At 40.4% G+C, this 12578-nt stretch overlaps 1 protein-coding gene across 1 annotated transcript; it reads right to left on the bottom strand.

Annotated features, from left to right (window-relative positions):
- Nucleotides 1-4405: 4405 nt before the first annotated feature.
- Nucleotides 4406-5911, bottom strand: LOC112164402. The gene has a single exon (XM_024300600.1). It carries the CDS (start codon nt 5909-5911, stop codon nt 4406-4408), a length of 1506 nt encoding a protein of 501 aa, XP_024156368.1.
- Between the last annotated feature and the right edge of the window lie 6667 nt (nt 5912-12578).

The raw sequence follows: 12578 nt of genomic DNA, 5'->3' as shown, positions 1-12578 counted from the left end.
TAGTTCTATCAAAATAAAAGTAAGAAAGTTTGAGTTCTTTCATTTTTACTATTTTCCCGTGTCTCTGCAGATATTGGAACAGTAAATATGAAAGAAACCAATTCACTTTTAATTAAGTTTATCTCTTATCCCAGCATTTACAACTTCAGCAAACCCTAAAGCTCGAATTCACTAGCTGTAGCAAATCCCAGCGGGGTAATACACACACACTATCATTTCTTCACACATGCTTTGCATGTGCAAGTTTTTTTTTTTTTTTTTTCCAGAAAATAAAAAAGGAAAGAGTTGGTTATTGCAGAGAAGAGAAAATGAGAGAGAGAAAAGTGGGTTGTGGGTACTTTTTTATTAAATTTTTTTAATAAAAATATATTTTGTAAATGTCTTATATATCCTTATGATTTAATTAATTCTCAAAGTTTATTAATCTTCTAAGATCAATTCTGTCAAAATTCTAAATTTTGGCTAACAAATCATCTTCTCTTAATAATAATAATAATAATAATAATAATAATAATAATAAATTATTATTATTATTATTATTATTATATATATATATATATATATATATATATTCTTGGTTCAGTTTGCTTGCTTTGTAGGAGGCATGGCGAGTCATTAGGGCACATATTTCTTAATTGTTCTTTTGTTGCGTCAGTATGGACTTGCATGATGGAAATATTTGAATTGGGTGGTCTTCCTAGCACATTACTGGAGTTTTTGTTCGAGGGCCATAGAGTTGGTCGCAGCCCTCAACTAAAGGACCTATGGATAGCTTGTTTTAGCTCCTTGAGTTTTGTGGTTCATCTGGCGAACAAGAAATATGTGCAAGGTTGAGGGTATTGTGCCCAATGTTATGCATGCTTGTAGCAGGATGATCTCAAGTTATGTAAATACTTCTAGACGCATAGCCACGGGTTGCATGTTCAATTCTATTCAGGATCTTTGTATAGTGAAGATTTTCGGGATTCCTTGTAAACCTCATTGTGCCCCTTGTACCATAAAGGTAGATTGACATCCTCCTTTAATTAGTTAGGTTAAAATTAATACGGATGAGTTGACATGGAAAATTACTCACCAAGTGCGGGTTAATTATGGTGAAGTTTTTTGAGACTATATGGGTGACGTCTTGATACTTTCTCCTCCAATTTAGATATCCCAGGCTCAATTGCGGCTGAAATAATGGTGGTAATCAAAGCTATTGAGTTGACTTGGTTTCGCAACTGGAAGCATGCTTGGTTAGAAGTTGATTCATCTCTTAATTGTTCTGACCTTCAGTTCCTTCACTCTCCTCATATATATGGTGCCTTGGCAATTTTGAGTGGAGTGGGGTAATTGTCTTCATTGGATTTCTCAAATGCACATTCTTTATCCACACATTTAATTTAAAGAGAGGGTACTCAAGTTGTTGATACTTGAGCTAATTTTTGTGCTTCATTATCTGATATGATTTGATGAGATTTGATACCGCACACTTTGCAATCTTTTTTTTTTTTTTTTTTTTGTGTGTTTACCGTTTAGGTCTTTCTAATTTTTGATTTAGTTAGTTTGTAGTACGTAGTTGCTCTTGAAGATCGAGGCATGTCTCTTTAATTTTTCGAGGGATAAGGTTGTTGTCTTCGATCCCCTTCCTATTGTCATGTACTCTTTTTAACTTTTTCACTCAATAAATTGTCCTTTTTTTGTCGAGGTTTGCCTATACATATATATGTATGTATACAAAGCCGTTCAGAAACGGATGTCCACAAACCCGAAAAAGTGCTGATTTGGCGCCGTCTTCCATCATCTAGCCTTTATCAGGCATCGACGGCATCGCTGCTCTTGCCGGATGGAGACCAGACCTCGATCTGGTGCTTCTTCTTTCCTATGGACTTGTCAGCGACGAGTTTACAGTCGCCTTAATGGTGCGTGAAGTTTCACCCCCCCCCCAGCGCTTCGATCTCGATCATCTTGGCCTTCATCTTCATGCTGACGTCATCTGGGATCACTGGATGCCCTTGGACTCCTTCCGGCAAGAGCAGCGCCGCTGTCGGCGCCTGATGCAGCTGTGAGGAGGGACGTCCGCACTTTTTCTAGGTTGTAGACACCCGCTTCTGATCGGGCCTGTATATGTATATACAGACCCCCAATTTTAAGTCGTTGGTTCCTGTAGTAGACACACGTACAATTTATCTGATAGAAATGATCATTTTTGGCGTTTGAAAATGTACCCAATACTAGCTAGCTACGTAGCTTGCCAACTACGCTACGCAGGCGATCTGACTTCGACTTCTAAGATCGGATCACCACCGGCACCAATTTGCTTGTTGAGCGCCGGCTGCTAACGAGATTGATCATTCGACCAATGAACCGATTTAGGACCCTGCACGATGACACACCCCAGAAGCCCTACCAAAGCAACACTACAGCCATGAAACGATCAAAGACCACCACAGATCTCGTACGAAGGTAGCTAATAAATCGACGAGATACCCCGGGTGGGATTTGCCACAGCTACCTAGTGAATTAGAGCTCCAGGGTTTGCTGAAGTTGTAAATTCTGGGATAAGTTATAATCTTAAATATATATTTGTATATATATTTTGGGTACGTTCACAGTAATTGATTTTGGCTATCTATGATTTGTATATATACTTATTTTTTAGGTTCTGATCTTGGAAAGCTAGGGTTTATAGGAGAGGGGCTAACTAGGAAAACCCTTATTTTCTTGACTCTTACTTGTGTCACAGAGGCATACCACCATATATACTGTCATCTTAAAAAATTAAGATTGTCTACCCCGAATTGAATTCTGTATCCTTGAAGAGAAATCTTCACATTAACTAACCTTAATTAACATAGCCGGGGAAGGCTTTATGTAAGGCAGCATTCGAATAATATATATTTGATTGTTACAAGCACATTTCTTGCCCCCATGTAAAACATGAAATGGTTTTGCCCACCCGAAGGAGAGTGCCAGATCAAATTGAGAAAAGAATTTAGCTTCATTGACGTTGTCTGGTTCAAATCAAATTTGGAATGCTTCAATTCAGAAGGTTAATCCAACTTGCAGTTATAATAACTTATCTTGAACTTTTTTCTTTAATTTCAAGTTTCTAGTCTTTCATTTTATAACTTTGTTGATTCAAATTGAGTTTTTTTTTTTTTTTTTTGGATAACGTGTAGATAATTAAAACTCAAACCAAAAGCTAGTACCTTCTTCACCCAAAAAAAAAAAAAAAAAGATAAAGAAAAAGAAGAAGCTATACTATTGTCATTTTGTAATTATCTTCTTTTTTTTCCCTTCCCCCCCCCCCCCCCCCCCCAAAAAAAAAAAACACCCCAAAACCCAAGATTCAAAGACTATTTTTGAAGTCATCAACAACAATCTCATTCATATATACTCAGAAGCGTGTTAGAAGTAGGTCATTTTTTTCTTACGTAGCGGAGTAAGATGCTCAAATACTAGTTTTTGCTCTTAAGAATGGGAAACTAGTTTGCGTCAAGAATGAGGCCAAGGCAAAGGCTATTAGATTAGATTGGGTTAGATTCAGATTTAGATCAATTCACTCTAAATTTAATCCATTACAGGTTTGCTTTAGCGGCTAATTGAGTTATTTCAACCCAATGATGGTCGTCTGCCCTCGAGCAATCAACCCCTTTACCATACCATAAAGCCGAGTAGGCTACCTAATTAAACCAGACCCTGTCACCAACGAAATCGAGGTCGGCTAGGGATCCGACTTCAACAAGATATGAATCTGCAACCTCTAAAGAGTAAAGATGAGATCAACTTGTTTAGCGACTCTACTCAAAAACACACACACACATACATATGTGTGCGTGTGTGTGCGCGCGCCCGCGCCCGCATATACCGATGACCACTACTTAATCCAGGTGAACCAGAACCTAATCGAGGTGAACCAGAACCCAATTGGGATTTACTACTTAATTCACTACTGGGCCACCGGTCACACGTATAAAATTATTGATAGATAAGCAGTAGTGTCCATCTTGATTTCTAGAATTAATTAAGAGTAACTAGCTAGATCACACTAATCATCGATGAGAAACAAGTAGATACTGTGTAGGGAACGATCTTGATTCTTGCATAGAGAAGAAAAGTCTCAAACAAGTTTTTTTGTGCACAAATTATTGCTTGTGAATTTGTTGGTCTATCACTCAATACTGACACATAATATAAGTCTCGTACGAATTTAGTGTTGGTGTCGTATTTGTATGCATAAAATTTGACACACGTATGATTAGAGATTGCATATTTAATCTGAATTGTTACATACTTTATCAGCGATGAGAGAAAATTAAAAGTGCTATAAATTCTCAAGGTATGAAATTCAAATTTCAATCAATTGGCTGAATTACATTAGGAAGCAAATTTTGTGTTTATTATTTCTATGAGCAAACCTGAATTACACCAAATGCAGCCAAGGCAGCAACACACTAAACACCAGAATCACACAAATCCCAAAGTACACAGCGCGCGGGAGCCTCCATGGGCTAGAGACAGAGAGAGGCTGGCCATCGTAGGATGCCTGGTTTTGGTAGTCAAATTTGTAGGCATTAATCCCAGTGAAAAGGCCATCATCCATGGTTTTGGTAACGGTTCGGCCATCAGTGAGAATGTCACGCTGACTGTACGAGAAGGGCACATCGCATGAAGCCCTTGAAGCTATGAGACTCACCTTCATCTTGGATAGTGGTGGCACAACAACAGCATAATTGGCTTCCCTGGTATGTTCAACTGTGGTAGTTTCTCCCCACTGGCATGCTGTCGTAACCTCAGCCGAAAGTTCGATCTTTCCGTCAAGAATTAGTGGAACAGATTTGACTTCGAGAGTTGTTTTGACACCCAACTTCAATGAAACGCTGCCATTCCAACTACGGGTCCTGGAATCTTTTTCCGCAAACTTGAGGCTGATAGTGGAGTCTCTGTTTGGGCTGTCATTAACGGCGAGAGCTGTGTCCATTTCTATGACCTGCTCGTGGTAGATCCTGGAGTCGGAGAGTCGGAAATTGATATTGTAGATGTTCCTTGAAAGAACAAGCTCTTCCACCACCAGCTTTGACTGTTTACAGATATTAGGGTAGGCGGCGTTGAGACAGTTGGTTTTGTATTCGGTGGTGAGTCCACCGCAAAAATTTTTGTTACCCAAGTTGCGAAGAGCAATGACATTGTCTTGGATTTTGACAGGCCAAAACAAAGTGTCGTCGGACGTGTTTTCGGATGATGCATCAGCCCAGATCCAGTTAGGGCTACGCCTCCAGAATTTGCCGTAGTGCCCGTCCTTTATACGAAGGCTTCCATCAGCAGTAACGAATAACTCCTTGGCCACCAATGGATCTCCAACATCCAAGTTGGACTCGAACCTTTGATATGGGTGTCGTTCGATCCAGCGGGAACAGAGGTAACTGCCATCTTCTAAGGATTTGAAGGCCACCCGTGGGGGAAGTATCACCAGCGATTCCCAGTCAACAACTTCGAAAACATCGCCGCGTCCTCCTAGATATAAGGCATTCTCGAATGTAGTAGCACTCTTCCACAAGGATACGGAGATCCGGAGTTGGACGTGGATAAATCGGACTTGTGTTTGGCCTTCTGCAAACCTAGGATTGAACAAGGTGCAGGAGCTTTTTGATTGGTCTTCCTCTGGTTTGTCCGCGGACGCAACTATCCAAACTGTATCATCCCTGGCAGCCTGGTTTGTCACCCAGTACTTGTTGTTGTAGCAGCATCTTATGTGCACCAGTCCATTCCCAGTCTTTGCCATCTCCACTTCAAACTTTGCCTGTGGACTCACAACTTGTTCTCTAATGCACTTCATGAACCCTGCTGGCTCATATGGAACATTTTTTGTTAAACACAAGCATTTGTGGTTCAAGGATTTTAGCACTACAAATCTTGGAAGCCCTGCCATGATGTATATTTTGGCTCACACTAATATCAATGTTAATGGATTTGATCGATGTCTGTTGGTATTCAAGCTTACAAGCTAACACCAAGCTCAAATGCGTGATAAGTTTACAAACCAATAACACCACACTCTCACTCACAAGAAACAAGAATAACAAAGCAAAAGAAAATTACTAGAGAACAAAGCTACTGCTTTCTTTATTGATTAACTCTCTATGAGTTTTTAGGAGCTTACAACACGTAGTTATTAGAAGGGGTAAAGTACTTTATCGGGTCAGGTATTACATTACATATGTGAAGTGATATAAAGTGAACACAAATTCACACTACATACGTTTGGTATTGTTCCCTGAAGAGAATATATGTTTATTATCTGTCTGCTCTCTTTCTTGAAGTTAAAGCTGAATGTGTGAATGATACGTACTTAGGACCTTTGTCATTAGACTGTGTGAATAATTTTTTTAGTATTTATTTCTTAATAAAGAAAAGAAAAGTGAAAAAATAAAATCAAAAAGATGAATAGAACATGATAGTAGGTGTGATAAAAAAAAAAAAGTGGTTCTATTCAGACCTCCCAATTTGCTTTTTATACCTCCTTCTTTATTTTTGTTCATCTAATTTTCTAATTTACCCTTATTTATATTTTGCATATTTGAATTCCATTTTATCAACCTCCTATTCCATATATCTTCAGCTCGAGTTGGTTGTCGGGTACCAATTAAGGCTGACTGCAAAGCTTCCGCGATTTGGTGGACGGCGCCAGCCCAAAAACAAATGAGCAGGAATTGGTTTGAGTTAATTTTTTGGTTGCAGAACAAAGCTTGCAGGTTGATAATGATGATAGAAATTATATTTCTTTAATAAAGGATTGTAGAATACTGATTTTCGCTGTCTCTGTTGCTCAGCAGATTTATTAACCCATTGTGATGCAGAACAGATGGTGGTCCAATTTCAAGAACAATTGGATCGTGCTAAAGGTGGAAAACGAAAAGTGACTAGTAGACGTGAAATGGGCTTCCGGAGTCCGATTGGGACACACCTTACCTTTCCGGAAAGGGAATCGCGCCAGAAATCAAACTCGTCGCTTTGCCACGACCTGTGACCTTTTTCGGGCTTTCGGGGTCGTTTAGGGCCTCAAAACTGCATTTTTCTATTTTTCGGCGTTTTGGTTTTTCTAGTTATTTTCGGGTTGTTTTCGTTTTTACCCATGGGCTTTAGGGTTCCATTGTTAGTCGCCCTAGGGTTTATTTTCTTATAAATAAGCCGCCTTAAGGTTGCATAACGTATCTTATCATCTTTTATCAATAAAATTGAGATTATTCTCTTTTATCTCTGGTGGACTCCAGAATCCTTTGCTTAGGTTTATTGCTGGTAAACCTAGTTATCAATCCGTCTGCGTCAGGTGGTATCAGAGCAGGTCTTCCCTGTCTCTTTTATTTGCCTTAGTAGCAATGGGTGAAGTCACGAAATCAGATATTGAAGCTCTTACAGCAGCGTTTACCGTTGCCATCAATTCCATGAACGATCAGATTGGAGAAATGCGTGGATTGTTGGGTGAGAGGAACAACAACAACAACAACAATAATCGGCGTATAGATGGGGAAGGAGGCCAGCGAGTTAGGGCTCCACGTGGTGAAGTTGTTGATAATACATCAAGATCTGAGCCTGAAGAAGAAATTTTACAACATGAACAATAGGGACAAGTTGACCAGGATTACAAAGTCAAGGCCGAAATTCCTTTCTTTTCGGGCAATTTGGGTGTAGAAGATTATTTGGATTGGCAGCTTCAGGTGGACAGATTCTTTGAGATTATGGAAGTGCCTGAACACAAGCAAGTTAAGCATGTTGCTTGGAGATTGAAGAGTACTGCTGCAGTGTGGTGGGATAAGTTGCAGAACACTCGAAAGAAGCAGAGGAAGCAGGGTGTTAGAACATGGCGAAGAATGAAGCAGTTGATGATGGAGAGGTTCTTGCCAGATGATTATGAGCAGATTTTATACAGGCTGTATATAGAATGTGTCCAGGGAACTAGGACGGTGGCTGATTATATGGCTGAGTTCTTACGCTACTCGGAGCGTAATGAATTAGGGGAAACTGAAGGCCAGAAGGTGGCTCGCTATATCAGTGGGCTGAAGCCTTCCATTCAGGAGAGAATTGGGTTACAAACTGTTCATACTATGGCCGAAGTTACAAACCTAGCATTGAAGGCAGAGTTGTTGGAGAAGCCTTCACGAGCTTCTTCCTTCCAAAGGTATAACTACCAAAGGAGTACAGATTTGGTTAACGCCTCAACTGCCAAGGGTACAACCACGCTGCAGAGAGCAGAAAACCCTTTTAAAGCTTCTAATCCTCCTTTTAAAGGCGCGGGCAGTTCTAATAGTTCTAGTGGTGCTCAAAATAGGGCCCCGAATCAGAGGTTTAATAATCCCTATGCTAAACCTACAACAGATATCTGTTATCGATGCAACAAGCCGGGGCATAGGTCTAATGTGTGTCCTGAGCGGAGACAAACTGCCCTTATAGATGATTATGATGAGGATGAAGAAGAAGTTGGAAGAGATGGCGATTATGATGGGGCTGAGTTTGCGGAGGAGGAATCTCCCGAGAAGGTTAATATTGTGTTGCAGTGGGTTCTACTATGTCCTAAAGAAGAGGGGCAGCGGCGCAATATTTTCAGGTCACTTTGTTCCATTAATAACAAAGTGTGCAACTTAATTGTGGATAATGGAAGCTGCGAAAATTTTGTAGCCAAGAAACTGGTGGAGTATTTGCAGTTACCTACGCAACCTCATGAGACACCTTATTCCCTCGGGTGGGTCAAGAAAGGTCCACAAGTTCGAGTTGTTGAATCCTGCAAAGTACCGGTAACCATTGGTAAGCATTATAAAGATGAAATTTTATGCGACATTATTGATACGGATGCTTGTCATATTTTGTTTGGACGACCTTGGCAATATGATGTGGATGTGACTTATAAAGGCAAGGACAATGTGATGTTGTTTATGTGGAATAACCATAAAATTGCTATGGCTCCTGTGTGTCAATTTGAGAAATCTGGTGTGAAGAAAGGGGAGAGTTTCCTGACCTTGTCTAGCAGTGAACTTGAGATGGAGAGGGCCTTTAAAGAATCTGAGGTTTTCTGCCCAGTGGTGATAAAGGGGTTATTGTCTGCAGAAAAGGAAGAAGTGGTGATCCCCAAGGAAGTGCAGGACATGTTGGGGGAATTTGAAGAGCTGATCTCGGATGAGTTGCCCAACGAGCTGCCACCTATGAGAGACATTCAACATCAGATTGATTTGGTGCCTGGAGCTAGCTTGCCCAATCTGCCACATTACCGAATGAGTCCCAAGGAGAATGACATTTTGAGAGAGCAGATTGAAGACTTGTTGAAAAAGGGGTTCATTCGAGAGAGTATGAGTCCTTGTGCAATTCCAGTCCTCCTTGTTCCTAAGAAGGGCAATCAATGGCGGATGTGTGTTGATAGCAGGGTCATTAATAAGATAACTGTGAAGTACAGGTTCCCTATTCCTCGTTTGGAAGACATGCTTGATGAGCTAGAGGGTTCCAAAGTGTTTACCAAGATAGACCTTCGCAGTGAATATCACCAGATTTGAATCAAGCCAGGAGATGAATGGAAGACAGCTTTTAAGAGCAAGGATGGCTTGTACGAGTGGATGGTTATGCCATTCGGATTGTCTAATGCACCCAGCACTTTTATGAGGCTTATGAACCAGGTTCTTCGCCCTTTTATAGGTTCCTTTGTAGTAGTGTATTTTGATGATATACTGATATATAGCAGGACCAAAGAAGAACATCTGGTGCACTTGAAGCAGGTTTTGGTAGCTTTACAGGAGAATAAACTGTACATCAACCTAAAAAAATGTACATTCTGCACCAGCAAGTTATTATTTCTGGGATTTGTGGTTGGAGAAGAAGGCATTCAGGTTGATGAAGAGAAGGTACGAGCTATAAGAGAATGGCCAGCTCCAAAAACAGCTTCTGAGGTGCGCAGCTTTCATGGTTTAGCTACCTTCTATAGGAGGTTTGTGAAGAATTTCAGTACCATTACTGCCCCTATTACTAAATGTTTGAAGAAAGGCAAATTCCAGTGGGGAGAGGAATAAGAGAAGAGTTTTGCCTTGATCAAGAAAAAGCTTTGTACTGCACCAGTTCTCGCTCTTCCTAATTTTGATAAGGTTTTTGAGGTTGAATGTGATGCTAGTGGCGTGGGAGTAGGTGCTGTATTGTCACAAGAGAAGAAACCAGTAGCATTCTTTAGTGAAAAGCTGAGTGAAGCTCGCCAGAAGTGGAGTACTTATGATCAAGAATTTTATGCAGTGTTCCGAGCATTGAGGCAATGGGAGCACTACTTGATTCAGAGAGAATTTGTACTGTTCACGGATCATCAAGCCTTGAAGTACCTTAATAGTCAGAAAACTGTGAATAAGATGCATGCCAGGTGGGTGAGTTTTCTGCAGAAATTTCCTTTTGTGATTCAACATAAATCTAGTACTCTTAATAGGGTGGCAGATGCTTTGAGTAGGAGGGCTTCCTTGCTGGTCACCTTAGCTCAGGAGATTGTGGGGTTTGAGCTCTTGAAGGAGTTGTATGAGGAAGATACTGATTTTAAGGAGATCTGGACCAAATGCAGTAGCAATAATGCAGTTGCAGATTTTTATGTGAATGAAGGATATTTATTCAAAGGCAATCGGTTATGTATCCCTAGTTCTTCATTGCGAGAAAAACTTATTAGAGATCTGCATGGAGGGGGTTTGAGTGGACACTTGGGCCGAGACAAAACTATTGCTAGCCTTGAGGAGAGGTATTTCTGGCCACAGTTGAAAAAGGATGCAGGAACTATCGTGAGGAAGTGCTACACCTGCCAGGTTTCTAAGGGTCAGTCCCAAAACACAGGACTTTATCTTCCTTTACCTGTTCCTGATGATATTTGGCAGGATCTTGCTATGAATTTTGTGCTGGGATTACCCCGTACCCAAAGAGGTGTGGATTCTGTGTTTGTGGTAGTTGACAGGTTCTCTAAGATGGCGCACTTTATAGCTTGTAAGAAGACTGCTGATGCGTCCAATATAGCCAAACTGTTTTTCAGGGAGGTGGTTCGTTTGCATGGAGTGCCTAAGTCCATCACCTCTGATAGAGACACGAAATTCCTTAGTCACTTTTGGCTTACGTTGTGAAGAATGTTTGACACAACCTTGAACCGTAGCAGCACAGCTCATCCTCAAACTGATGGACAGACAGAGGTTACTAATAGAATCTTGGGTAACATGGTTCGGAGTGTTTGTGGAGATAGGCCCAAACAATGGGATTATGCTTTACCACAGGTGGAGTTTGCTTATAACAGTGCTGTGCATAGTGCAACAGGGAAGTCCCCATTCTCCTTAGTTTATACTGCTGTTCCTCGACATGTGGTGGATTTGGTAAAGCTTCCTAAAGTTCCTGGTGTTAGTGTTGCTGCTGAAAGCATGGCCAAGGATGTGTAGTTTGTTAGAGAATCAATTAAGGCCAAGTTGGAACAAACTAATGCCAAGTATAAAGCTGCAGCTGACAAGCATCGGCGAGTTAAAGTGTTCCAGGAGGGTGATGACGTGATGGTGTTCCTGAGGAAGGAGAGATTTCCTGTTGGTACCTATAACAAGTTGAAGCCCAGAAAATATGGTCCTTTTAAGGTGGTGAAGAAGATCAATGATAATGCTTATGTTGTTGCACTTCCAGATTCCATGGGCATTTCTAACACTTTCAATGTTGCTGATCTGCATGAGTTTCATGAAGATGACGCTCTTTATCCTGAAGAGAACTCGGGGTCAAGTTCTTCGAAGGTGGAGGAGACTGATGCAGAACAGATGGCGGTCCAATTTTCAAGAACAATTGGATCGTGCTAAAGGTGGAAAACGAAAAGTGACTAGTAGACGTGAAATGGGCTTCCGGAGTCCGATTGGGACGCACCTTACCTTTTCAGAAAGGAAATCGCGCCAGAAATCAAACTCGTCGCTTTGCCACGACCTGTGACCTTTTTCGGGTTTTCGGGGTCGTTTAGGGCCTCAAAACTGCATTTTTCTATTTTTCGGCGTTTTGGTTTTTCTAGTTATTTTCGGGTTGTTTTCGTTTTTACCCATGGGCTTTAGGGTTCCATTGTTAGTCGCCCTAGGGTTTATTTTCTTATAAATAAGCCGCCTTAAGGTTGCATAATGTATCTTATCATCTTTTATCAATAAAATTGAGATTATTCTCTTTTATCTCTGGTGGACTCCAGAATCCTTTGCTTAGGTTTATTGCTGGTAAACCTAGTTATCAATCTGTCTGCGTCACATTGGATTGCCTTTGTTATAGCTTAATGAAAGATTAAATATAAATTAATTCATAATTCCTTAAGTTTGATAGAGAGAGACGACGGAGAAAACATATTGGATCTGCAAATAAATAGTGTAAACATATCGCATTGGAACTTCTCTGTTGTGTGGCTGTAATATTCACTTGTAATTTTTTTTTTGGATATATGAGGGCCAAAATCTTGTATTTTCTATAAGAGGGGCAAAATAGTGATTAAATTTTTATAAAAATTAGATGAGGTCCAAATAGCAAATTGAGAGGTCTAACTAGACTCATCCTGAAAAAAAAAAAAAAAAAAAAAAAAAAAAAAAAAAAGGAACATG

Source organism: Rosa chinensis, chromosome 1, assembly GCF_002994745.2.
Source record: "Rosa chinensis cultivar Old Blush chromosome 1, RchiOBHm-V2, whole genome shotgun sequence".
Classification (NCBI taxonomy): domain Eukaryota; kingdom Viridiplantae; phylum Streptophyta; class Magnoliopsida; order Rosales; family Rosaceae; genus Rosa; species Rosa chinensis.
The sequence above is the reverse complement of the archived record's forward strand: the minus strand, read 5'-3'. Positions and strand labels throughout refer to the sequence as shown.